The sequence below is a fragment of the Protobothrops mucrosquamatus genome, unplaced genomic scaffold (genome assembly GCF_001527695.2).
Source record: "Protobothrops mucrosquamatus isolate PMUCROS unplaced genomic scaffold, P.Mucros_1.0 scaffold2387, whole genome shotgun sequence".
NCBI lineage: Eukaryota > Metazoa > Chordata > Lepidosauria > Squamata > Viperidae > Protobothrops > Protobothrops mucrosquamatus.
Genome location: NW_015388461.1, coordinates 68,943 through 95,639, shown reverse-complemented (window position 1 = coordinate 95,639; position 26,697 = coordinate 68,943). Strand labels below are relative to the sequence as shown.

At 42.7% G+C, this 26,697-nt stretch overlaps 1 protein-coding gene across 1 annotated transcript in view; it reads left to right on the top strand.

Moving 5' to 3' along the window:
* Positions 1 to 3,221: 3,221 nt before the first annotated feature.
* Positions 3,222 to 26,697, top strand: part of ASIC4 (acid sensing ion channel subunit family member 4) — a gene marked incomplete at its 3' end in the record, with an annotated part of 80,952 nt that continues 57,476 nt past the window's right edge. The window contains exon 1 of the mRNA XM_015824858.1: positions 3,222 to 3,797. Coding sequence (XP_015680344.1) covers positions 3,222 to 3,797 — 576 coding nt within the window. The remainder of the gene's footprint in view (positions 3,798 to 26,697) is intronic.

The window sequence follows — 26,697 nt, the reverse complement described above, 5'->3', positions numbered from 1 at the left end:
ATTTCAAACTCTGTTTTTCAGCCCCCAAATTCCTTGCATTGTCTTTGTGTATATTACTTTGCTTAGTGTCTTAATTGTAGCTTAAGGATATTTTGTTTGAAAAGATAGTGGAAGTCTTAAAAGAGAGAAAGAGAAGATGGAAATGGAAATGGTCTTTTATGAGTTTCCTAACTCAGTGAGATGTTCAGAACTGTCAACTGATAGCTCAAAAAGATTGATGTGAGATTGAAGGAAGCCCTGGGAATATAATTTAATTGGCTTAATATGATTGGAGTATTAAAGTTCAGTGGAATTGTGGTGATGGATATTGGTGTTGTAATCAGTTGTAGTCAAGCTTCAAACACTTTTGCCATTCTCAAACTTGGCAAATTGATGAACACTAGGAAGCAATTGCCAGCTGATTTGCGGTGAAAATCCAAATAAATAAAGTGATCAAATTTTCAGTGAATTTAGTGTATCTAAGTTGTAAATGTATTTTAAAGGGGGAAAAAGTACTTGCCTACTTGCCTGATTACCCACCATCAGCCTCCAAAAAGAACAGGGGAAAAGAGTGCACTTTCCCAGCCATCAATACATTGCCACTCCTAAGGTAAATACCAAGGTCAGCCTGCTGCGTGCAAAAGTAATATATAACTTAGATTAAGCTAAGATTCCTAGGTCAGTAGCAAGCATTCAGAAATTAAAAGGCAACAGATCTTTATTATGCTGAACTATGATAATCTGGAGTCAAGAACAGCTGACACCTAAGAGTGAGGCTGAGAATATTTGTGTCTCAAAAGACCTGGAAAGATGGTGTACGGTTTTGAAAAGATCTTGAAGTGATTTCAACCACCAACCCCTTGGTCTGCCACTACCAGTATTTTCAGTGTACAACTTTTGCACCGTGCACTATGGCCAGACAGAAGCAGGCATGGTGCTTTCCGAAGCTGGCACTGAAATGGCCGGATCCTCTTCCTGATTTTTGGCTTCCATACTCCACTCCGCCTCATTTGAGAAACTCCTATGGCCTTCTCCTAATTTTCTGTCACTTCCACCCTCCACCCCTTTCCCGCTGGGACACGGCCACTTTGGCATTCCGCCCTGGGCATCGGTTAGCGCTTCCTGTCCAGAAGGGACTTCTCCTTCCATCTGGACCCGCAGGGACGCGTGTATCCTTTCTTTGCAAGGCGATTTCAGGGCTGGAAGACGGGCGGACGAGCTCCTCGGCCGTATCTGGGGCTGGCATCGGGCCTTGCCGCCTAGGGAAGCTCGCGGTGACAGGCAAAACCACCGAGGGAGAAGGGATTTGGGACTGTGATCGCGGGAGCGGCGGCGGCGGGATATTTCCTGCCGTAGCGTCGGTTTCTCAACATGTGCCGGCGAAAACCCCGCCGATGCCCCAAACGGAGGGTAGGTCGGTCGGTCGGTCGGAGAACCTCTCCCCAGAAGGGAGCACCCGTCAACGGCCTTGCGCGCCGAAACCTCCAGTAGCCGAGCCTGGAATCTCCGTGACGGAGCGCCCCAAGACCGCGGCCTGGGGAGCGGCTGGCCAAGCGGGAGCGCTCTGGGTTCGGCTCGCCGGCGCCCGGGCTCCGAAGCAGCTCCCTCGCAGAGTCGAGTCCGACGATCGCTTTGCGGCCTGGCCCGACTTGCCTTGGGAGCAAAGCGGGCGTCGCCTCTCCCAGAACTTTGGGATAGCCCTGCCTGCGCCCTCCCGCTCGCCTCCGCGCAACACCTGCCGGCGCAGTTGGCGAGTCTGCCTTTCCTGCCGGCGCCCTCCTCCGCCTCGGCACTGCCCGGCTCTCCCACCACCCCGCCCCACAAGGCGTCCTCTGTGCATCACGCGGGCCGGAGCGCCCCGAGAGCTCTGGTCCCGCGCCAACTGCAGCTGCCGGGGGATTTCCCCAGCCTGGATTCCACTTGGCAGGCAGGCCGGGAGGGAGGGAGGGAGGGAAGTCAAATCCGTTTGGAAAAGCAATTAAAGTGCCTCCGAAGCAAAGGGAGGAAAGGGAATCGATGATGAGGGGAAGGAGGGTGTGCTGCAGCCCGGCTATGGGCAGTGCCGCGGTCCCGGCTGCGCGGCGTTCATTCTCCTCGGAAAGCGCCCGCCGCCTTCTCCTCACACGCCCGCTCGCGCGCGCCCTAATCCCCGGCAGCTGCGCTCCCTCCCACCGATCAATAAGCCTTTCACTTTTTGCCTCTCGTTTGTTCCGTGGGGAGCGGGATCAATAGGAGGAGGGGGGCGTCTCCTCCCCGCTTCCGCTCGCCTTCTTCCGCCGCTCCTTCTCCAATTAAGACAGTTCTCGAGCCTGCGGGGCGGGGGTGGGGTGGGGGTGGGGGTGTCGTATGTGCCGCCGCTGCCCAATTGGACCCGGTACCAACCGACGACGCGCGAGGAGCTCATTCCTGCCCCTCTCCGTCCCTCTCAACTTTTCCTCTCTTCTGCCTCGGCGTGGGCGAGGAGGCGTCGGAAGGTCCGCGGAGATGGAAGGTAGGAGGAATTAGCCGGGCGGCTGCTTTGGGCTCACCTGAAGGGACTCCCCCGGAGGAAGAGGGTGTCGGGCACGGAGCGAGAGCCAGGGAGCCTGTCTGAGGAGCTCCCGCAGCCGACAGCAGCAGCAGCAGCAACCTCGATCTCTGGCTCCTTTGCTCCTTTCCTTGGCACAGACTTTGCCAGCTTGCGAGTGATTCAAACAAGTGGCTCTAGTACCACTTCGGAGTGGGGGCTCTGGCAAGCCAAGCTCTGGCTTTCCCATCACTGCTCACTGTCTTCCACTAGCTCTCCCCACTACACCCTGCTTTTTTTTATAAAAAAAAAAAAAAATTGAGGATGAAATAATGTTGACATGCCTTGAATTATTAAGTATCCCCTGGATTTTATTAGCACATGATGCCTAAATGCTGCCTGTATCTGGCGGGGTCTTAACCGGGCGTGCGGAGGAGCGGCACACACAGCCGGCACCAGGGAGCGGCGGCCAGCTCTGACAGCTGGGCTTGTGCAGATAAGCCAACGGAAGCACCAGAAGATCACTAGTGAGACAAGAGGAAAGCTGCGTTCAGAAGCTTCTGAGAGACTGGGGCCAGATTCCCCAGTCCTCCTCCTCCTCCTCCTCCCTGGTCAGGTTTACTAATTTAGGGGCGTCCTGCAGCAGCCAGGGGTAAGCGGCCGGTGCGGGGCACCTCAGGCTTCCACTGCCTCCCCTCACTGGGGAGGTAGCGTGCTGCCTGGTGCCTCGGCACAGATGCCGATTGAGATTGTCTGCAAAATCAAATTTGCAGAGGAGGATGAGAAGCAGGCGGCGAAAGAGGAAGGGGACAAGGAGAGCTTGCTAGAGGAGCCTAGCCGGCCACGCCATCGTGACCTGGCCGCCTTCGCCGGCACCAGCACCCTGCACGGCCTGGCCCATATTTGCCGCTCAGGGCAACTGGGGGTCCGACAGGTCCTCTGGGCCCTTGCATTTGTGGCCTCTTTGGCCTTTTTCTTGTATCAGGCAGCTCGGTCAGCACTCTTCTACCTGGAGCATCCGCATGTCACCACCCTGGATGAGGAGGCTACCCAAAAGATGGTCTTCCCAGCCGTCACCATTTGCAACATCAACCGTTTCCGTCATTCGGCGCTTACAGATGCCGATATTTTTCACCTAGCCAACATGACTGGATTGCCACCCAAGGACCGTGATGGACACAGGGCCTCTGACCTGCTCTATCCTGACCCAGACATGGCTGACATTGTCAACCGCACTGGGCACCAACTTGATGACATGCTGAAGAACTGCAGCTTTAGTGGTGAGAATTGCTCTGCAGAAAACTTCACAGTGGTGAGTATCTGTTCTGCCTTCCCTGGGTCCTCCTCGTGCTTTTTTTGGAACTAGTGTCTTACCAGTACCCAGGTTTATGTCAAGGCTGAGGTTGCATCTTAAGTATCAGTCTGAAAAAGAAGAATGGATAGGGTGCCAGTCCTGCCCAAGCGTCTGGGAACTTGGGACACTGGATGAAATATGCAGGGGGTAATAATATATGAAAGGAAAGAAGGATGACATAGGCAGAAGCAGGCTGAATGTTATAGGAACATCCTGAATAACTCTTACTTTGTTTGAGTACATAGCCACTGAGAATGAGGAATGGGGCAGGAAGCAAGAGCTGATAATCCTGTAAGTTATGAGAGAAGGCCATAAAGTCCCAGATATTTAAAGATATAAGGTGCCCAGATGGGTCCTGAATACGCTTAGGGATTCCTGCATTTTTCCAGTGATCTGCTGCTTAAGGGCTTTTCCCAGTTTCAGTCAAGCTGTGCTCCCAGTCCAGTGCCCATTGTAGCAGTGCCACTGTTCCAGCTAAAGTGGTATGGCAAGTCACTCTGCCATCTTCTCTCTTGGCACGTTCTGGCATGGTATTGACTGCATTATCTGAGACGCTTCCTACTGGGTGGAATGAGCCAGCCCCGTGCTTGCTTGATATTGGGTCTGAAAAATCACAAATCCCCGCTGTGGTTTGGGGAAATAAATGTGCTGAGCGGGCGGAATACCTGATGGGACCCTTTTCAGACCATAATGACTCTGGAAATGAGCTGCTTCTCTCCTGCGGACACGGGAGGCTGCTTCGCCTTCTGATCACTGTGTGTGTGTTGGGGGGTGGGTGGGGGTGGTTTAAAAGGAGAAGTGTGCTGAACAAGAAGAAATATAAATGGAGAGGTGGGGAGGAAAATGACCCATGCATATGCATAGTAAGTACACATGCTAGGTGGGTCAAAGATCAGCTTCTAGGCTCCTGCTGCTGTTGTCATCTGGTCTCAAGTCTTTGCTGTGAAAGTGCATGTCGGATTTGGCAGAGAAATACAAGGCAGGAGCCGGCCAAAGATAGATGACAACTTTGGCCCAGAGTTAGCAATGGTTGTTTAAAGTGCTTGGTTGCATGAGCCCCATGTAAGCTGTGTCAGAACCCCTGGCTGGAGTGGGGAAACAACCAGCAATACTAAGTATGAAGTCTGCTCTGTAGATGCATCACCCCGCCATCAGAATACTGAGATGAAATTGCACACACTGCATGTTAGTCAGATAAAGCTCAGCTGTCTGGCAACCCGCTCAGACCACCACCACCACCCCGTTCCTCAGGCTTCCCATTTGCATCTGGATCGCCTGATTATTTACCTGAAACGGTTGTTATTCTTGAAATGCACCCACAGAGTCTGTCAGTTTCTTCAGCAGTGAGTGAGGAGGACCCAGAGGGTGTTTAACACTCCTCTTGTGCTGTTTTCCTGGTCTAGATCTGCCCCTCAACAATCCAGCTGTTGTTGGCCCCCCAAAGGATATTCTCAGGCTTGCATTTTTCCCTCTATGGGGCCAACAGTCGATCAGGAAGGAGTTTATTCTTTTTTTCTTTCCTTGATGCAATGAATTAAAGTCTCCGTTTCTTTCCCAAGCACTGGTCCAAAGAAATTGGCAGTTCCTAAGGCTGCATTTCATTAAAACACCATCAATCAATGAAACAAACAACCAACACTATTATTAGGAAATCTAGTCATGATTCTCCTTAAATAAGGTGTCCTTTGGCCCTGAGATTTAAGTGTCTGGCTCAGAACTAATGTCTGCTCTTATGCAGTTCTGGGGACACTGCATGTTGTGGGGGCTGTTGAGGGAAAGAAATGTCCCATCCATAGAATCCTTGTGCCAAAGAAATGGCGTTTATGAGTAGCTTTAGTTAGTAGAACAGGTAGGAGGGAATGGGGACGAGAGATTCCTTTTACTTTTTTGGCCATTCTAGCTGTAATATTATTTTCTGCTCTTGGTTATTCTGAGGGGGTGGGGTGGGGGCTATGAATAAACAGGCCTAAGGCACGGGGAAGACGAGTATGTACCTAGTAGCAAGGTACAGAAAGATCACTGAAAAGGCTAGCATGGGTCCAGTTTCCCTTCGGAAAAAGTGCAGCTGCTGCTTCTGCTACTTACCGTCGCTGTGACCACTTTGCTGCTACGTTGACTGCTGCACCAGTTTTTGCTTCTCCTGATGAATCCCCTTTAAAGAACCTGTAAGTAAGAGCTGTGCTTGGTAAATGATCTCCCCCTATTTAGCGTCACAAATTCACATTCTTTATGGGATGGCAAATTAAAGAGCCGCTGGGAAGATTCCCCAGCGTAAGCATCTTGTGTGCAGTAAAGCCCAGCCTGTGTAGTAAATCTTAGCGGGCTTTGCCCGCTCCTGATCCACACTGGCCGCCTGCTCTCTTAGATGTACGGGGGGAATGAACGGCTACGGAAGGGAGACCTCACCACTTACCCTGCACCTCCTCTTTCCTGGTGATGTTGTGAATGCATCTGTGCGTGAACTCAGTGGCTTGGACTCCTCAAACAGTGCTAAGCAGGGTCCTTCCTCCCACACACACACACACACAGAGAGAGACACACACACCAACTGCTGTTTGGTCTGTGCCGGGAAAATCAATTGGTTCTTTGTATTCTGCTGGGTAGGAGATTCCCTGACAGCCATGCATTAGGCGATGGAAGTGTTCTGCTTTGGTCTCATCCTGTCCCAGTCCCTTTGCAGCAGCAAGGATCGCAGGCGTCGGAAGACAAACATTTGGTTTAGCCATTAACCCCTTCAGTGTCGGTTTGGAACACTTTCCAGCCAGCTGTTTTGGTTTGTTATGTATGTTTTTCTAACCTTAATTTCTTGCCCTGGAAGCATCCGTATTATGAGTGGATCTCAATTTCAGCTTACTCATAGACGCATTCCCCTCCCCCCCATGACCAACTTATTTACAGGACAGGCAGTCTGCTTCCCGTTGGGGGGCTAGACTGCGTTTCGGGACATTTTTCCTCTGTGGAATGCTGGAGTACAAAGCGTCTCACGGATACAAGGTAGAGAGGCTATCAAGGCAGAGCAAAAGGAAGTGGTAAAGGGGGAAGTGCAAATGAAGTTTTATGGAGACATGCTGGAGGAAATAAGCTCAGCCACACCAAGTGTGCACACTCAAAAAGAACAATTACCCAGCTGGCATCTGCTCTGCAGGGATTCCACTTCCAGCACTTGGAAAGGAAGCTAATGTATTTCTTAAAAAAAAATGGAGTCAATGTCAAAGGTTCTTTGGCAAGGGCAATTGTTTTCTTTTTAGATTTCATGCCGCTGGTCTTACCTCCCTTCCCTGGAAGAGATTGTGAGGTAGATCCGCCACTTTCCCCTTCACATCCTCTTTCTTTGACCTTGGTATTTGAAGGCAAGTCTCCATGAGAGGGGAGAAAGAACAGTATCTGGGGCATGTGGCATCTAGCCACCACGGGAGTGGAAGTGAGGGATATGCTGGAGCTATTTAATTCCAAAAGACAGGTTTGCATGGTGTCCAAAGGGCTGGATGAGAACATGAACTGAAAAGCAAGGAGGGCTGCAATTCTGACAGAAGAAAGCCCTCAGTTAAAGGATTGTGCTCTCCAGAATTTCAAAAGAAGTTGATGGTGATGGTGCTTGATGCAGCAAGTCTCTTTGCTTGGATTTCCTTAAGCAGCATCTTGATTGGGGCTTGAAGACTGAGAAGGTTGATCGGTCAGAGAAGGGTATGGGCAGATAATGATATTGAGGTATCATGTGGAACAGCAAGAAGCACTGCTGGTGCATTTTAGGCTTGGAAGCACCAAAAAGAAAACACCAACACCAACAACAGCAGCAACACCCAAATGCACACATTTCTGTTTCTCTCCCTGCCCTTCCCCCCCCCCCCCCCCAGCTGCTGTTGTTCAGCCTGGCTTTGCTGCCTCATTCCCCAGCTGTATAATCAGCGGCACCCCATCTTGGTGCTGGGGCTGGCAATGACCTTTCTTCCACAATTGTACTTAATAAATGTCACATTTTCCAGCCTATTTTTACTCCGGGTAAATGAGTTTCCTGTTCTGCCTCCCCCTCCATCTGCTGTCTCCTGCTTGCCCATTTGTGCAGCTCCTTGGCCACCACTATTTGAAGGCAGCACCGCAATCCATTTCCCTAACACAGCCTGCCTAATGGAAGAAAAAGTGAGAAAAGGAGCCCCATAGGCAGTCCAGCCGGTGATGGATAGTTAGGAGGAATGAGCAGATTGATTCCTTCAAGCCAGAGAAGGACACCGGTTGCCCTAGAGGAAATCACCCTCAAAGAATTTTAGATCGGGCAGAGGCAACATCGGTTTCATGTGGCCCGTGGCCTGTGTTTTTCTAGCAATGTGGTTTCTGCGGAACCTGTTGCTCTCCTGTCATATTGGGAAAACAGGAAATGGAAGTGGGAACAGTCTGCTGTATGTCAACCCATCTCTCTTGTATGAATCCTTTGTCCTCTTCACCATACTGCAATCTCTTTCATTTAATATAACCACAGATTTTTGTCCAGTGCTTTGATTGTTTCAAGAGTTTGCATCATTAAATTTTTCATTGCCACATTTGCTTCTGGGGAGGGAAGTATTTTGTTAACCTACACCAGCAAAAACTGATGTTGATGTCAGTTACGCTTATCTCTCTGTGTCCTATCATGAAGGTCTGCTTCATTTATTTATTTATTTATTTATTTGTTTGTTTGTTTGTTTGTTTGTTTGTTTGTTTGTTTGTTTGTTTGTTTGTTTATTTATTTATTTATTTATTTATTTCTCCATTTTTCCTGGGAATTCAGGACAATATATACGTTTTTCTCTCCCCTACATCCCATTTACTCACATAATTATCCACTGAGGTAGGTTAGTCCTGTAAAGATTTAATTATTTTACTTTAAAAAATTTATATACCACTTCCTGTCAAAAATCTAGAAGTGGTTTACAAGATTGAAAGCATCTGATTAACCCAAGTTCATGTCTCAATCCTGAGTTCATAGAGACATATTTCAAAAGATGAGTGCTGCTGTTGTAGCAAAAATGGCAGAGTGCTGCATGTCACTTTATAGGAATAGTATATTTTTATATACATTTTATTTAATATAATAACGTATATTTTATTGTAGCATCAAGGCTACTTCATCAGATGTACAGCATGAATCTGTCCATTCTTTGAAGGCTTCTTAAAGATAAAAAAAGACCTTTTATGCCACAACAAATTGTTATCCTACCATAGATACTGTTTGTCTCCATCCTAAGACAATTACATGAGTTCCAATTGCAATTAAGATCTACAATTTATTCATTGATTAATGTGATTGCATGGCTACACTGTTAACCTATTCTAACATATTCCGTGTTCTGTGTTTAAAGTAAAAGGCCAGAAATGTGTTTTTTTCTTCCTCCTCCTAGCCTTTACACAATAATGTTTCAAACACCCCTAGATTCTTGTGCTGTGCATCTCATCTCTGTACCCGCATTTATTCATACTTGCATGCATGTACTACTGCTTATTCAAGCCTGATCATTCTTGGTTCTTTGGTTCTTTGATTGGAATTCAGTTGCAGAGTGATATAAATTAATAAAATCTTCTCTGTATTCCAGTCACTCCACAATAGTTTCATTCAATAGCTTCTTTGGCTGTACAATCGGCAAGTGGTGATCCCAAACAAGTGAGCTTTTCTTTTGGCATAAAGAGGCAAGGATACATATGGCTTGTACTTTCTTTATGTTTCCTCCCTTCCCTGCAATTCTTGCCTTGTTCTTGTTTGGCTCCACAGTCAATCGCTTCTGACAGTGGTTGGGTCTTGCCGGATCAGACTAATTCATTAGCCTCACATGTGCCATTATTTGCAGGAAAGAAAAGGTGAAGAGGCCACCGTGCTTATATCTAGAGGCTGCATCTTATCTGCCCCTAATCCACCACTCAGTTATTTAGGAATTGGGAAGAGGAGAGAGCGAAAGGCATCGGAGCAAAGCTGTAGCCGCAGAGAGGGCGCCTAGTCTTAGCTCTGCAGTGAGAGAAGGCTGTGCTCCATCCATCAGAGCTGCCCGCAGGCTTGAAAATGCTAATAAGCAGCCAACAAAGAGGGGGGATCTGTGTCCAAAGCATCTGAATAAGTAACCAGTCCCAGGAGCTGATGTAGCCTCTAGGCCTCTGCACCCCCTTGCTCAGCTCAACTAATCAATTTTGCTTCTCCCGCAAAGGTGCTTTCTGGGTAGGGAATGTTCAGCTCCTGATTCTGATAACCGGGAAAGCCCTATACAGCCTAGAGCTTCTCAAGACTTCCTAATGTGCAGAAAACAGCTTTTACAACTAAGGTATCCCATCCCTGTCATTGGAGAGTTGCTTTGATTTCCTTGTTATTTCATACATCTCTGGCAGCAATTGTATTCGAGCAGGCTGTTTGTAAATGCATTGTGAGGTCTTGATACCGACTCTGCTGAAGGAGGCTGTGACAGATGAGAGGCTGCTGTCCCAGCCACCGTATTTTCAAACTCTGCCTTATTTTGAAAGTACCCTATTCCTGTTCATGGCTCTCAAGGTTAATCCCCTTAAGGAGGAAGGACTAAAGTGTTTTGTCTGAACCCCACATGAGACTGAAGATCAAGTGTCCTACCTTTACATTTTCTTCATTGACTGTCTAATTATGTGTAGGCCTTTCGCTCTTCTGCAAATCATAAGGCAATGGACAACCTAATCACAAAGAAGTTTGCTGCTTCTTGAGAGCCTGCACTCCTCTCTGGACAACCAGGAAAGCAATTGACAGCAGGTAGTGTCTGGGTTTCACAACATCCTTGAGGCTTTCCTGGATTTTTTTGGGAGGTACACCCCATGTCCAGTTTAGGATTCACAAAAATGTAAGTGCTGAAGGGTCTCAAGAGACTTCCCTTCCAACTGCATGGAACTGACTGGGCTCTCCCTTTCTTTCCCCCACCTCTGCAGAGTAAAAAGCTGGCATGGCCCCCATCTCCTGACAGATATGAATTGTTCCCCAGGAGCAGTTAATTAACTGGGGCAGGAGCGCAACCAGCCTTGGGAGACCAAAAGCCTCATTAACTTCCAAGAGGAGGGGGGAAATGGTTGGCTGGAAATGCTGGGGCATTTTGCTTCCAGGATATATGTAAACTGGGTTAGAATGTACCCTGTTGGGCAAGGATCCAAGTCTTTGTCCATGGCAGCAGAATAAAAGAGGCCATTGCCCTTGTCTTTCCATTCTGTCTTCCTTACTCTCAATCACACATGGAGGAGAAACCTCAGGCTGAGAACAAGAGATACTTGATCTTGAGATTCCTTGAGGAATCCAAAAAAAAGGACCACAGAGAAATCCTGGATTGGCTATGAGTTTTGGCTTATGAGTTTTTGGTGTCCTTTGAGTCAGTGTTGATTCCTGGCGACTACTGGAATAGTCCCAGAGGTTTTCTTGACAGCATTTCTGGAAGTGGTTTGGCATTGGCTCAAGTCAACAAGCTGGCTTTGTGAAACTCATGGTTTTTATCCTGCTGGGTTTTAACCATTACTCCAAACATGGTCTTAAGGAAGGAATTGGTAAAGAACGATTCCTTGCTTGAGAATGCTAGCCCAACCCAGAAAGAAGCACAGTCGAGAGCAGAGATGCCAGCAGGCATAGCACCATGCCTATGATTGAGATCAGATTGCTGCCATACATAAAAAAGCTATCTTCCTAATTATATTTAATGAATTGACTTTAAAAGCTCTTATGCTGTTATCTGGGTTAATTTAATATTACACACTTAATAAGCCTGTCTGTAATACTGTCAGGGCGTATATGAGTACTAGGCCCAAAGAGCCTCCTTTATGCTACTCTTTCTGCTCCCTCTTTGAGGGAAATAGCCCTATGCAGCTGTGCTTACCTGTCCATCCATTGGGGACAAGAAACAACCTGAAACTCTAGTCTGGAGCTGATATCTCTGCCTTTCCCATAATTGCCAGAGCTTAAATTGTGTTGTCGTGGGAATACCTACAACTAAGAAAGAATCAGGCGACAGGGAAGCTAGTAAGCTCAGGATGCCACTGAAAAGGTCCCCAGTTTGATTCTCCCTTAAACTCCTCAGGGAAATTTCTCTGAGGAAAAGTATACTTTGCGACTTTCTGCAAGCGGAATAAAACTACTCTGAAATGTTTGGAGGTCTGTTGAATTCTTCACTGTTTTAGCTCTGGGAATCTCCTATTTCACCTATAGATAGAATCTGTTTTCTTACCAGAATGGCATCAGACTCCTTCCTCTAGTCTAGTTCTTCTGGAAATCATACTTGGTTTAGGATCCATGGCTTGGGGATTTTCTGGGCTGAGTGTTAGTCCACCTACTTGACAGTCATTTTTTATTTTGTCCTAAATCAAAGGACAACAACTGAAGTCCCTCCCAATATTGCTGAACTATTCTCAGATTTTGGGACAGATGCAGAGAGTAGTTACGCAGCTTGTGAGAGACTGTAAGTTACCCATCCCTGCCCCAAACCTAGAAAGTAGGAAAAAATTAGAAGTGCATAGTGTCTACTTTCTGTCAACTCACTGTTTTACTTGTACAAGATGAAAACCTGAGAAGTCCAGATAATGCCTGCATAGGTCCTCTTCTGTTCACAAGAAGTGTTCTTTTGGCTCCAGTATGGCTTTTGAGGGTCTGTGGAAATAGACCAGAGATTGCTCCCTGGGTCACTTTCTAACTTGGCAGTTGGGTAGTTTGCTCACTCCCTCAATCCCAGCTCTTTCTCACCCCTGTCTCTTTCCACTTGCCAAGGGAGGGCTTCTCTTAGCAGCTGACTGCCTTCTGGGGTCAAGGCCACAGGCTTCAGGTTACAAAGACACTGTCATCATATCTTCTGTTGGGTCACTTAATACATGTCAAATGCCAGAAGAGCTTCTTAGGATAGACAGCTGATTCTGTTTCACTCTTAAAGGAACAATAAAAACACCATTGCTGAGAACAGTAACCACTTGGTCAAGAGTTGGTACATCTCTTGTCAGTGTGGGGAAACAGTAATGAAAAGCCACTTCCAGATAAATTGGAAAATGATATCCCTTCACAATACTTCAGGAACTGAAAAAAAAGAAAGAAAACACACAGCCAACGAAGCTAGAGGGCAGTTATTGCCCATTAAAGATTTACCCTTTTTAAAAAAAACTTCCCTCTCCTTTTTTGCAGCTTGCCATGTCACAATGGCAGGTGCTCAGAGAGTGTCCAAGGGGACTGGCAGTGGCTCTGTCATATGTGGGAAGAGTAATCTGGGGAATTGCCAGAGTGAATGCTAGGAATGCATTTATTTAAGCCCAACCAGGACTTGAAGGGATTAGAGCAGACAGAAATGTATTTTCCTTCCAGTCATGTATTTTTGCTTGGGGTAAAGTAGAGTGGAGCAATGTTTTCATCTGAATTGAATCAGATGTAATGCTAACTTGTAATTTGGAGATATGAACGAGATTTAAAGGGTTTGGGGCTTACATGGACCTGTCTGTTTCTCTTTTCCTCACGTGTAATGTTCCCCTTCTTTCCTGGTTTGCAGCTTATTTTAATTTGTCCTTTCGGATTTGAAACCATCATTTTACCTTGGTCCTACAACGACTGAAAATCGCACTTTAATTTAGTAGATGAAGGGAAGAAAAAATATCTGAACCCCTTTGCAACTCATTTCTTATGTAACACTAACAATGGTTTGGATCAATGCCAGATAGAAAAATTCTTCCACATTTTACCCTACCAATTTTTATTCAGTTTGATGAAAGATAATTTGCTTAATTATCTTTTCAAGAGAGAAAATAATTTTGGAGAAATTTCCATGGGCCTGTGTGATATTTTTGCAGTTACTTAATTGTGAGGTGACCAAGGAATGAGTGTGAACATTCATGCCACAAATCTCTCCTATACCTTCTTGTGTTTCCCCCATTTCAGCTAAATCCCAAGGGAAGACAGCAGAAGAAAATTCCTCCCACTGGGTTTTTTAGCAATAATAATGTCACTGCTAAGAGGGAGTCTTGCCCTTGAGAAATTTATAGGAGTTTTGAGAAACATGAAACATTTTGAAAGGGCAGTGGTTTTCAGCTGTAATTTGAACCAATTAATAGCATTAGATTAGCCATAATGAAACACTAGCCATAAGTTAAGCCTGGTGTGTTTCTCTGCGATTTGGATAATTATTTATTATCTTTAATAATTCTGTGACATTATTCCACAATGCTGTTGGGATGTGTAAAATAGAGGTTGACAACCTCAGCCTAATTTTCAAAGCAAGTGACCAGACCTCTGGAAAAAAATAATCTGTTCTGTCTCAAGAAGTTGGTATGACTCAGAAGCTGGTAGAAAAAGAAATAAGGTTAGAAAAAGAAACAACAAGAGGAAATTGCTATCCACTCTGGACCTATCCTCCATTGCTTTGAGTCAGTCCTAGCCAGTAGACAACCACAGCAGATTAACTTAGATCCAAGAGAAGATGAGCTTGGCAGAAAAGTAGATCTCCATCTGTTTTAAAGAGTGAGCATCAAATAAATAAGTCAGGCACATATGGAATCTAAACCTCACAGTGGTCTTATTATAAGAAGTGATGATCATATGAGACAAGTCTCCATAGTTTGTTTCCCTTATGTGCTGGGTGATTAATACCATTGTAAGATAAAGCAAATTATTCTTATTCTGCTGCTGTATTACAGAAACATGTGATGGGATATACATACCATGATTCTAGGAAATAAACTTGCAACAACTGGGTGATGTTGGCTTTAAAATACTGTGTTATGTGTGAAGTCTTAGGGGAGAACTGTTAATCTAATGTTCATGGTCTTGTGAGTGGAGAATGATTCATGACTTTTGTGTATTTTCTCATTAACCCAAGATCAATTAACTAAAGTTGTGTTTAGTCGTGCAAGATTAAAATATTGATGCATATTATTATAGTAATACTAATACTAATACTATATGTAGTCCTCAACTTACAACAGTTTATTTAGTGACCATTCAAAGTTGCAATGACATTGAAAAAAGTGACTTTTGATCGTTTTTCACACTACCTACCATTGCAGCATTCCCATGGTCACGTGATCAAAATTAAAATGCTTGGCAACTGATTCATATTTATGACGATTGCACTGTCCTGAGATCATGTGATCCCATTTTATATCCTTCCAACAAGCAAAGTCAATGGGGAAGCCAGATTAACTTAACAACCATGTTACTAACTTAATAACTGCAGGGATTCACTTAACTGTGGAAAGGAAGGTCGTAAAATGGGACAAAACTCACTTAGCAAATGTCTCACTTAGCAACAGCAATTTTGGGCTCAATTGTGGTTGTAAGTCGAGGATTACCTATATATTAAATACTGAATACTGAATACTAAATACTAAATACGATACTATTTTTTTTTTGTACTTGAACTTCTTTTGCACTCACCCACTTTCTAGGGCTGACTGGCCCAAGGCCACCCAGCTGGCTTTGTACCTAAATCTCCTGATTTCTAGCCCAGTGCTTTAACCACTATACTAAACTGGCTCTCAAATAACATATTAAAGTATCCCAAATAAGATACCTTGACTCTATTGGAAGGAGACAATAGGCACACATTATTGGTGACTAGGAAACGGACTGAAAATCAGCTGCCAAAAACGCCAGTTACTAATAAGCAACTCCATAGTGGGAAAGTTACCTTTTATCTTCTCTCTGGCCAAGGGATCTTGTGCAAGTATCTCAAATAATAAAAGTGTAAGTTAACAACCCTTTAAATATTAGCTTTTGGTGATTTTTTATTATTTGAATATGTATGTATGTAAGTATGTATGTATGTATGTATGTATCACCTTTTCATGAATATACTTCTTTTCAAAAAAACTGTATGATGGCCATAAAATGCACTGAAGTATGGCTGATTCTGACAGAAGCAGAGGGAATGCAGAAGAAACTGGGAACAGGAAAGTGTCCCCAAGCCCTTACCTGATTCAGAGGAGAATGAATAGTGTGTATGTCATCTGGGGGAATGGTGTGTGGGGGAAGGCATTGAGAAATGTTTTCTAAGAGTGTATCTGTATCACACAGAATAGGTGCCAAATATTTCCAGCTGTGGGCTGAATTTTTGGACTTGGGACTTCTTGGCAGTCTTTTCAGGATGGAATTTGGTGGAAAGTATCACAACTTGTAAATGCGTAGGAGGCAAGCACGTTTCTGAACTGGGGGGTTCCCCAAATCACTGGAACTGAGTGTGTGGCAGTGTATCTCTCATTAAGCACTTCATACAGCATTGTGTGCAGAACAGAAGGTTTACAGAGCTGCACTAAATGACGCAAATGGTTTGAGGGCCGTAAAGAGGGATGGTTTTATATCACACGACTCTATAAAGCACGGCTGTTCTGCCATTGATGAGATATTGGGCTTTATTTATAGAAGGCCATGATTGTGCTAGAGGCCCGCGTACTCTGAACACCAGCCAGAGCCTGGGGATAAGAGGGTAATTCATTTCCATGCAGCTGCTGTCTTCATTTTCACACATTAAAGGGGAAAAATTAACAAGTTTACAGGCAGTCAGGTGGAAAAAACAATAATTGTTTAAAACTGTGTTACCTCCCCCATTCTGAAACACAAATTGCTGGAGTCTTCCAACATACGTGCAATGTGCAGCACCAAGATAACAAAAGGCCAAAAGGTCATGCCACAACCTAGCTATCTAGTCTATATTCTTCCCTCTTCTTTCCTCTTTTTTTTCCCATTCAGGTTGTGTAGAGTTTTGGTGCTTTGGCAGCCCATGATTAAGACATGTGCAAAGGAAGGCATTCTGGAATGCACATCGTGCAGAATCAGGAAATCTCACTTTTATAAGAATAGAATCGTGCCATATTAGCCAATACTAGGGAAATAAAAATTCAGTAGCAACCCTAGGCATATATTTCACCCACAATTTTTCAAACCTTGTTCAAGAAAACCATTTTCAGAATCAGACTAATGCTTTCTGCACCTCATGGCCCCTCAGGCAGAGGGGGAAAGCTTTGTTTGCTGCACATATGAACAAAGAGGGTACCAGAAAAAGCATTACTGTTAACAGTGACTTTTCCCCAATTCTCCCTTTGATGATCCAAATGGGATCCATGCCTGTGATGTTTTCTTTGGGAAATATAATTATGTATAAATATTAAAAACTAACATCTACTCTCATCTCAAGGATCAGACCAGCTTGTATAAACGTAATTAAATTGCTCGGCCTCACCTATATCTTACATGTTCTCTTATTTTATGCTAGGCCAGTGATGGCGAACCTTTTAGAGATCGAGTGCCCAAACTGCAACCCAAAACCCACTTATGCATCATTGAGTGCCGGGTGGGTGTGGCCCATTGGCTGGGTGTGGCCCATTGGGTGGGCGTGGCTGCAGTGGTAACGGCAGACTAGATGGAACTAAAAAGTTTAATCAATTCCAACTTTGCAAAATCTTTTTTTTTCCTGCGAGAAGTTGAAATTGACTGATTGAACCTCTTTTTTTTTTGCACATGGCGGCGGAGGCCTAAACCCAGCTGAAGGCCTAGGACTGGGGCGACGGCGCATGTGCCCACAGAGAGGGCTCTGAGTGCTGCCTCTGGCACCCGTGCCATAGGTTCGCCACCACTGTGCTAGGCTATCATGGATTTTATAGAAGTACCTAGCATCTTTTGATTGCTTCACCTATTCACTCTCATGTTTTGCACATGAGGTAACGTGAACCATATAATAATAATAATAATAATAATAATAATAATAATAATAATAATAATAATAATAATAATAATAATAATAATAATAATAATAATAAAGTTGGAAGGGACCTTGGAGGTCATCAAGTCCAACCCCCTGCTCAGGCAGGTAACCCTATACCATTTCGTACAAATGGCTGTCCAGTTTCTTCTTAAAAGAAGAATATTTATCTTAATATGTATCTGTAAAATACATAGACTTTATATCTATGATAATAATAAATATTGAGATCTTGCTTTTCAATAATGGTATACTCAGCATTCCTGGGCATTGATCATCAACTCAGGTTCACCCATGTGATCGCATCACATCCCTTCAAATAATTCCATGATGGAACTATCATCTACATGTATTTGTTTATTATTTGGTATTCAGAATGTTATAGGGTGCTCACTTCACAAAATGCCAATATTTGATCAATGGTCAGTTGTCTGATACTCCATTTTCCCCTTCAGTGCAAAATAGGTTTGGATATAAACTTGTAACATTAACATTAATTTAATAGCAAAGGAGACAGAATTCTCTGAGCACCTCAGTTTTTTTCTATATTGGCATCAGCCCCTCGCTCAGTCTGGCTATTCATTGACCCATCTTCCACGACAACCGGATGGGATCAGAGGGGTATGTTACCCATCTCAATTAGTTAGTAGTAGATTTATTTTTGTCCAGCTTTATTCAGATCATGGTCCCATCTGCAACCACTCCCCATCTAGAAGTGGTTGCCTCACGTGTGACAGGATTCTGAGGAATCTGTCGTCACCCAAAATGAGAACAATTGTTTTTAATGTATTACCTGACTTCTAGGGATGACTTGCATCAGTTTTACTTGGGATACAGGTTTCTTTAAAATAAATACATGAGAAATGAGTTCCTAGGATTGTTTTTTGAAGAGTGAAATGATTTTTTAAATTTAACGAATGAAAATATCCTGTCTTTCTATTTCAATTAAGATTGCAAGTCTTTATGTCATCTTGTAACCCCCCCTTTCCTTTTGTGTTATAAAAACATTTAACAACCAAACAGAAATAGGGAGATTAGATCTGATTGCTTACTTCCATTGGGAAATATAAAAGTTCTTGACTCCATGTAACTCTTTAAGGGCTATGATGAAAAAGTAAGGAGAGTTGTGGTTCCTATCACCTTGGCAATTATACGCCATGAGAAGAAGGGTATAGGATGGCTTCATATGGGAGAGGGCATTCCAAGAGAGAATTATCCTGACCTCTGCACAATTCTCACTGACCCAGATATCACATTATCCTTTGAGTTCTCTGATGGCAGCAGGAATCTTCTTGAGAGAGTTTGACAACAGAAGATGGAAGGAGAGATGTAAACCTGATCCCAGAATGTTAAGGACAAAAACAAAAGGATCTAAAATTGTCAGTTGTCATATTTTGTACTTTAATCATCCTTCTTCTCCCCTCCCCTTCCCACTTCAAATGACCCTAAAATAATTGCAGGTCTAAAACCCCAAATGGCTTGGCTTTTTCATGTGGTTATTTTGATTCATGTTTAGTTTTTTCTAAGATTATCTACATTGTTTTAATTGTCGCTCTGTTTGTATGCCACCCAGAGATACATTATGTGAGATGGGTTGCCATATAAATGTGCTAGATAAATTAAATAAATAAATGAGTGAGTTGATTAGCTGGAAAAGCCAGTTTCCTGACATGAACAAATTCTATTCTGAATGTGATCAAACCGCCATTGCTCCTTGTCTAAAAAAACATCCTAGAATGAGGTAGATTCTGAATTATTCTGAAATGTAATTGTAGTCACTAAAATTCAGAATCTGGACAACAATACTGAATCCCCATAAGAGACAGACTTTGGCTTCATGGGAGATTGGGACATTTTTGTGATATCACCCACTGACCTATGACAATTGAGTTATTTCTATTGTTGTCAGTTGTCTGATACATTCTGGCTTAAACTGTTCCTTTCTCATTGTTCTAGAAAATCAAAGTCTTAAAGTTGTTTCAGTTCAAGGAACTGCCTTCCCTATCCACCCTACTTTTTTTCTCTTTAATTATCCTATAGCAGTTTTATCCTGTCTTCGTCTCTTGTATTAATTGATATTCTAATACTATTGCTGCATTCTTATTGTTACTAAATTTATACCCTGCTTTTCTGCTTATATAAGCACTCAAGGCAGTTCTCAAAAAAATACAAAATATTAAATGCAACAATAAAGGCAATACAGTTCCAATCAAAATTAAAATCAAGTCAATTAAAATCAGTGTAGCAGCTAAAAGCTTGGCAGAAGAAATTAGTTTTTGCCATTTTGCTAAACACAGGGACAGTCAGGGCCAAATGTACTTTCATGGGAGAGCATTGCATGGCCTAGAGCAGTGTTTCTCAACCTTGACAATTTTAAGGTTGTGGAATTTTAAGGTTGTGGCTGTGGAATTCTGGGAGTTGAAGTCCACATGCCTTAAAATTGTCAAGGTTGAGAAACACTGGCCTAGAGTCACAAAGAAAAAAGTCCTCTCTTATGGATCAAAAGGCCAAAACATTTGGCAAAGGGGTTTCTTCAGAAAGGCCTCTCCTGATGAAATGATACATCCCCATGACTACTGTTCAATTGCCCTTCTCTATACCCCTCCCTCCCTCCCTCCTTTTCTTCCAAAGCTTGTCAAAGCTGTGCAAGAGAATTACGTATGTAAAGATGCCATTTACTTCCACATATACACACTGAAGCTAATTTTCTTGGTTGTTATTGTTACTCTTTATTCCCTTCCATAATTGCTCCAAACATCTTGGTTCCTTTCAACAGCTGCAGCCCATTGATCTGACATTTTCAGCAGGCTAGCCACAAGAACTTAAATCTTTTTCCTGAGTGGGAGCACTGTTATACATATATAGCCAATCATAACTCTTACTCTAAAGGATTGCTTTATCCTTGTGTCTGCACCTGCATTCACAGGCATTAAGCTCAATCTAATGCTTCATTGTCCCTTTTCTCAATTTGTTTGGGTCCTTTGGGGAAAGCTCCCAATGACCTGCTTCAAATGGTCTTAGGTAAATGTGTATTTCTCTCCCCCCCTAACATATCGTATCTCCCCCCCAACATATCGTATCTCTCAGTTGCTATTGAAATCAGATCTTTGTAACACATACCGGTAGTGTTTACTTCTGAGCTGAAGATGATCATAGATCCTTGTTCTTTGTATCTTATCTTGTAATCAGTTGCTCCTAAATTGGAAAGGGCTGTTGATCCTATCTCACTACTACTTAATTTTCTTAAAAGCTTTTAGTTTCAAGATTGTCAGGAGAACTTCTGAGAAAATTGCTTTCCTGGTAGCCATCCTCACATTTATTTCCCTCCTCTCCTCCCTTGGGACCTTATTTAACACTCACTTCTTCCTTTGTTTTGCTAGTTCTGCACACCAGCCAGAGAGGCAATACCAGAACTGCAGTGGATTCCTTTTTACTTGGCAGTGAGTTGCTTTAACTAGTCTTTACTATAGCTAGCAGACAGTTGAGTTATACTATGTTAACTCTCTTGTTTATATGGCTTGGTGAAGATCAGGTTAAGAAAGGCAACAAACTTGACAAAATAATATTCATCCAATGTCCAACATAAGTAGGAATTAACACCAGACAATCAAGCAGAAAACAATACCCTAATCAAGGAACTACCAAAGATAAAACCACCAACACCCTGAACACTGTATATGAGCAGAGAGCAAAGACCACGCTCACTCACACTGAAGACATTACCTAATTGGGTGGTGAAATATCTACAAGCAAACAGCCAAGCTCAGAGAGCACCAAGGACCCCACAATTGTTCAGACTTAGCACATCCTATCCACACTTTTTAAAATAAATTGTGCTTCTTCCTTAATGCATTCAAAACAGGTGTTTTGAAATCCATAGCATTCTAAATATTGTTAAGATGAGACCTACCTTCTCTAAATGGGATTAATTATAAATGTTAGGAAAATATGCTAAGATGTGCATTTTTAATTTCCTTTTGGAGCATTTCCTTAAAACATTTTGAAAACCAATTTTGGTTTCAGCCACTGAAACAACAGGAAAAAAATAAACAATATCTAGTAGAATTGGTAAATAATCAGGTGGAAGGTAGTGTCTAGAATTCTATGCTTTCTATCATGATAATATATTTGATATCCTGTAGTCTCAATCATGCAAGTTGACAGCATCCTTTAAACATAACAGTAGTTGGTTGTGCAAATGTGTTGTTATTGATGTAATCTCTGCAGACAATGGTCTCAAAGTGAACATATAGTACAAGGAATGCTTTGAATGTTCATCCTCATGTGATATTGACAATGATTAAGCTGACGTAAGTTCACTCTGCTGCTGCACTTCAGAATTTGATTTTATAAATGTAATGGCTTTAAATATCCAGCTTAATTGATCTAAACATCTTCCTTCTTCTTCCACTTCCTTTTTTCATGGGGGAAGGGCAAGATCAGCCTGAGGAAGAGTTCTGAAAATTCAGAAGCTTGCACACATTTTGTTTTGTAAATAAGATGGATCCTAATAAGAGTATCAACAAGTAACTACACTTAGGTGATTTATCTGAGCTCTGAAGAAAGTTGGGCGTGTTTAGTTCAGGGCTATAGGCTACATGTGGGAGTCAGTATACATTCCACAAGAGGGCAATAACAAACTACTACTGAACGGTTGCTAAGAAAATTAAATAGATATATCCATGAAATCTCAAGAAATCAAGTTCAACTTTATTTAATAATGGTATTACTCCTGCATGGGGATTTGTGATTTATCTTCAAGTGTACAGATCTCTTGAGAAGGAGAATGGAAGGTTTCTCCATTCTGTCACTCGTATGTCTGTATTTTTAGTCCCAAAGTCTAGCTTTGCCAATGCCCACGCTGAAGACATGGAAAAGGTAGGAGGGGGAGATCTGTCAACCCTATCTGTTGACAAATAGGAAGTATCAGGTCTGAGATGGAGCAAGAGTCTCCAGTCTATAATTTGTCAGAATACTTAATCTAATCCTACTTGCCTTCAAGGGACAGCAATAGATGTGACAAGAAAGCATTTATTTGTACTCTTTACCACCTTCTTGAACTAAACATGAATCCAAGAGAAGGGCTGAATAGGTCAGCTTTTCCATCTCATTGGGATAGAGTGGTTTGGGTTGCAGAGGGGACAAGCATGAGCCATATAGGAATTTGCTGGCCACATGCTTAGTGAGATCAGTGACCCCCTGATCAGGAAGGAACTCGTCTCAGCTGCTGCCCTGCCCTTGTTTCCAATCGCAAGGAGAGATGGGTGCCGCAGCCCTCTTAGAATACAGTAGAGGGATGCAAATGGGAGCATGATTGATGCAACCATTAATTTTCCCCTTTCCATTCTAGGCTTTCTTGGCCACAGATGCTGCCAAAATAGCCTCAGCAAGAGAAGGCTCCTTGCTGTGAAGCAGCTTTGCTGTGGCCATGCCCTATCATGGCCTCTTGACTTCCTGTTCTCTTTTCCCCTCCTCCCCATTTGCGTCTATCCACAGCCTGGGAGCTACTAATAACCAGCTCTCTTCTGCAGGGAGCACAAGGGTGATAAATAATCTCCAAACAGAACAATTAAGGCTGCATGTGGCGGACTCTCGCTCCCCACCTCCCCCTCCATATTCCCACCAGCTCTTGCGCATGGAGTCCAAGACTCCTAAGGCGGCGAGAATCCCTCTTCATTAATCAAAGATCAGCTACAATTACACTCACTAATTATTTGCAAAGACTCTTTTGTATTTTCTGTCTCTCCAGCAAAATGCTGATTGGACTCTGCAGAGGCTCCACTGCCCTTGGAGAATGAGGACAGAGGAATGAGAAGGGGGGGGGGGGTGGAGAAGCTGTCCAAAATAACCCAATTCTGTGGTCCTAACTCTCCATCTACGGTAGTAACAATGCTGAAGTAGGCAAGTCTTCCTTGCATGCATGTTGAGATCATGTATATGTATAATTCAAGCAAGTCCTCTACAGACTCCAGGCCAGGATGAGTTCACCTCACAGCTAGGAAAAGATTGGTAATAGCATTCTAATTAAAATAACCAGTTATAGCTATTTATTTTTTGATAATTTTATTTTTCCTTGTGGAGTAGAAAAATAAGCAGCTTGGCTAACAATGTCTGCTCAGTCACTTTTAGTTATCAAATGTCACTAAGGAATACTTAAGTATTTTCGCACTAGCTTCTATACTCATTAGGCTAAGAGCTTATTTTCTTCCTAAAATAAAAATAGAATCTCAAGATCTGGCATAGGTGCAGTTTATTTATGTACCTACTCTGTCTTTTTGTGTACGTGTGAAAGTATATTTTTCCAGGCATTAAAAAAAATATAGAAAAGGGTAATCTAAATAATCCTAAGAAGAAAGACTAATGCACTTTGGGCTTTTTTAATTTATGAGGGAGAATATGATGAAAGTTTTTTACAGATAGGCATGAAACTGGCAGTGCAGGTTTTTCTCTCTTACCCCTAATGCTAGAACATTAGTTCATACTGTAAAACTAATTGGCCACCAATTTAAGCAGTGAAATAATTTTCCTCTAGGCATAATTGTTAAAATTCACTACCGAAAGATCACCACTGGATTAGCCAGCTTAAAAGGAGGTTGGACATATTCATGAATGGCAAAGATTATCAAACACAGCTGAGGTATCTATGGTTATGACAACTTGGCAGAAACTCCATTTTCAGAGGCATTATGTTTACTATCTGTTGTTGGAGGATACTAACCGGGAAGAACTATTGTTTTGATGTCAAGTGGACCACTGTGAAAAAGAAGATACTAGCCCATACCGACTTGTGAGCAGATCCTGAAGTTCTAAATTACTACTGAAGCAGAATAAAAACTTGTGTTTCTAAGGATACAGGCTACTTTGAACTCTCAAATGGAATTGCTATCCCCGGTTATGGTTTGGTCTCACTCTATCCTGTAGTTCATTCTGGTCTTTCCATACACATTTATTGGAATCCAAAATGCCTGGTGTCTTGCTCAACATTGCTGTTTTCTGATAACATCACATGTTTTCCAATAACAGCTCCACCAAGCATTCTCTGGACAGAAATAGTTTCATTATTTGACTCAGGAAGGTTGGTAATGACTGAATGGAGCTGTGACTGATTTGATGTACACTATAAGCTACGCAACACACAAGCCATCTGTTTCAGACAAGAAAAATAGAGGAGAATGTTGCCCAAGTCTTTGTGTGTTTTTTTGGACATTTATTATTTTGCATTCAAGTGTAATGAGTAAATACTCAAGCAATAAACTATAAGAATGGGTAGAAAGGAATGAATAAGCATTATGGATGCTTATGATGTCTAGCATGCAATGCCTTGGTTGGAAAAAAAAAATGGGCGTTGCCAAGAAACCAAAAGAGCAACGTGAATTGCTCTGATATAAACTTTTGTTAATCTACCTTCTGTCACTCTTCTGGCCTTCTAACAGTAAAAATATAACAGAGTTGGAAGGGACCTTGGAGGTCTTCTAGTCCAACCCCATGCTCAGGCAAGCGACCCTATACCATTCTGGACAAATGGCTGTCCAATCACTTCTTAAAAACCTCCAATGTCAGAGCACAACTTCTGGAGGCAAACCATTCCACTGATTATTTGGTCAAGAAATTTATCCTTAATTCTAGGTTGGATCTGTCTTTGATAAACTTCCAACCATTACTTCTCATCCAGCCCTTGGGTGCTTTGGAGAATAAGTCAACCCCTCTTCTCTGCAGTAACCCCTCAAATATGGAAAGACTGCTACAGTATCAAGTCACTCCTAGTCATTCTCTTCATTAGACTAGACATACCAAATTCCTGCAATCATTCATCATATTGGCTCAATTTTAAGTAAATTGCCTTAGTTCTCTAGCACCTGCTAAGTATGACCATTGACCACAGCAAGAGATGCTTTCTATTTGCTTTCATGTCTTTGTAGAATTTATTTTTTTAGTCCATCATTGCTTCCTTTCAGTGTTGTCCAGCGAGGTTTTCCAAATGGTTCAGGATTTGTAGGGATCCAGTCCTGACCATGTAAAATATTTGATAGTTCACTATGATGTGTTGCTGGACCCTTTGAGGCAAAAAGGATCCCATTTGTCAAGAATTAGACCCTGCAGTTCAGAATCTCAGTCAGAGAAACCTCAGTGAATATAAAATGCTATAATAAAAGTACTGACTAGCTAGAATTTAGCGATATAGATACATTATTAGAGTTCTTCCTTATCTTCAATTTGTTTCCAGACCCAATTCAAAGTGCTGGTTTTACCCTGTAATTATAAAACCACTCATAGCTTGGGAACCCAATATCTGAAGAAATGCCTTTATATTCCTACCCATACTCTAAAATTATCCTCAGAGGACCTGCTTTGGATGCCATCTCATGCTGAGCTATGGTTCCTTCATTATACCCAGGAGCAGGCCTTTTCAGTGATACCTCCTCAATTTTGGTACGTCCTTCTCAGTCCTGTATCTTCGGCTTTGCTGTCTTTTTGATAACAGGCAAATTGTTAATGAATATTATTAGTATTCATTCTGCTATGATGTTTAACTTTTTAGCTGTGTCTTTGTATAATACTTACGTTTTGATCAATTGTTTTAAGCCATTATCTTCAATATGAGAGGGTTTTATGTAACTGAAGATAGTTTTCATATATTTCAATCATCTTTGCTCTAGGCTAATTATGCTGTATCTAACTCCTTCAACTCTTTCCTTGACTCTTGTGTCTTCATTGTCACCTTTTGTATACAGTCTAGTTGCCAGTATCCTTAAATTGTGATGGCCAAATCTAAGTTGGCCCTTGCACCAGCACAATTGAATTATACCATTACTTCTTGTGATATGGATATTTTACTTCTGCTGGTAAATTCTTGAATTGCATTTAGCTGCTGCATCATGTATCTGATTTATGTTTAGTTTATTGTCTATTAAAACCCACAGGTTTTCTTCATTTATTTCAAATTGCCCATCCCATATAAATGCAGCCTTTATATTTCCTCTGATTAAATTCATTTAGTGAATTTAGTCCAGTTGTTATGTTAAGTTCATTTTGACTCATATCATTAAGTTGTCTTAAATAGTTTGGTGTCATCTGCAGATTTAATGAAAATATTTAATTTCTTCATGTCATTTATAAAGATATTGAAAGCTATTTGGGTCAAGATAGAATCCTGTGATGGTCCACTTGTCACCTCT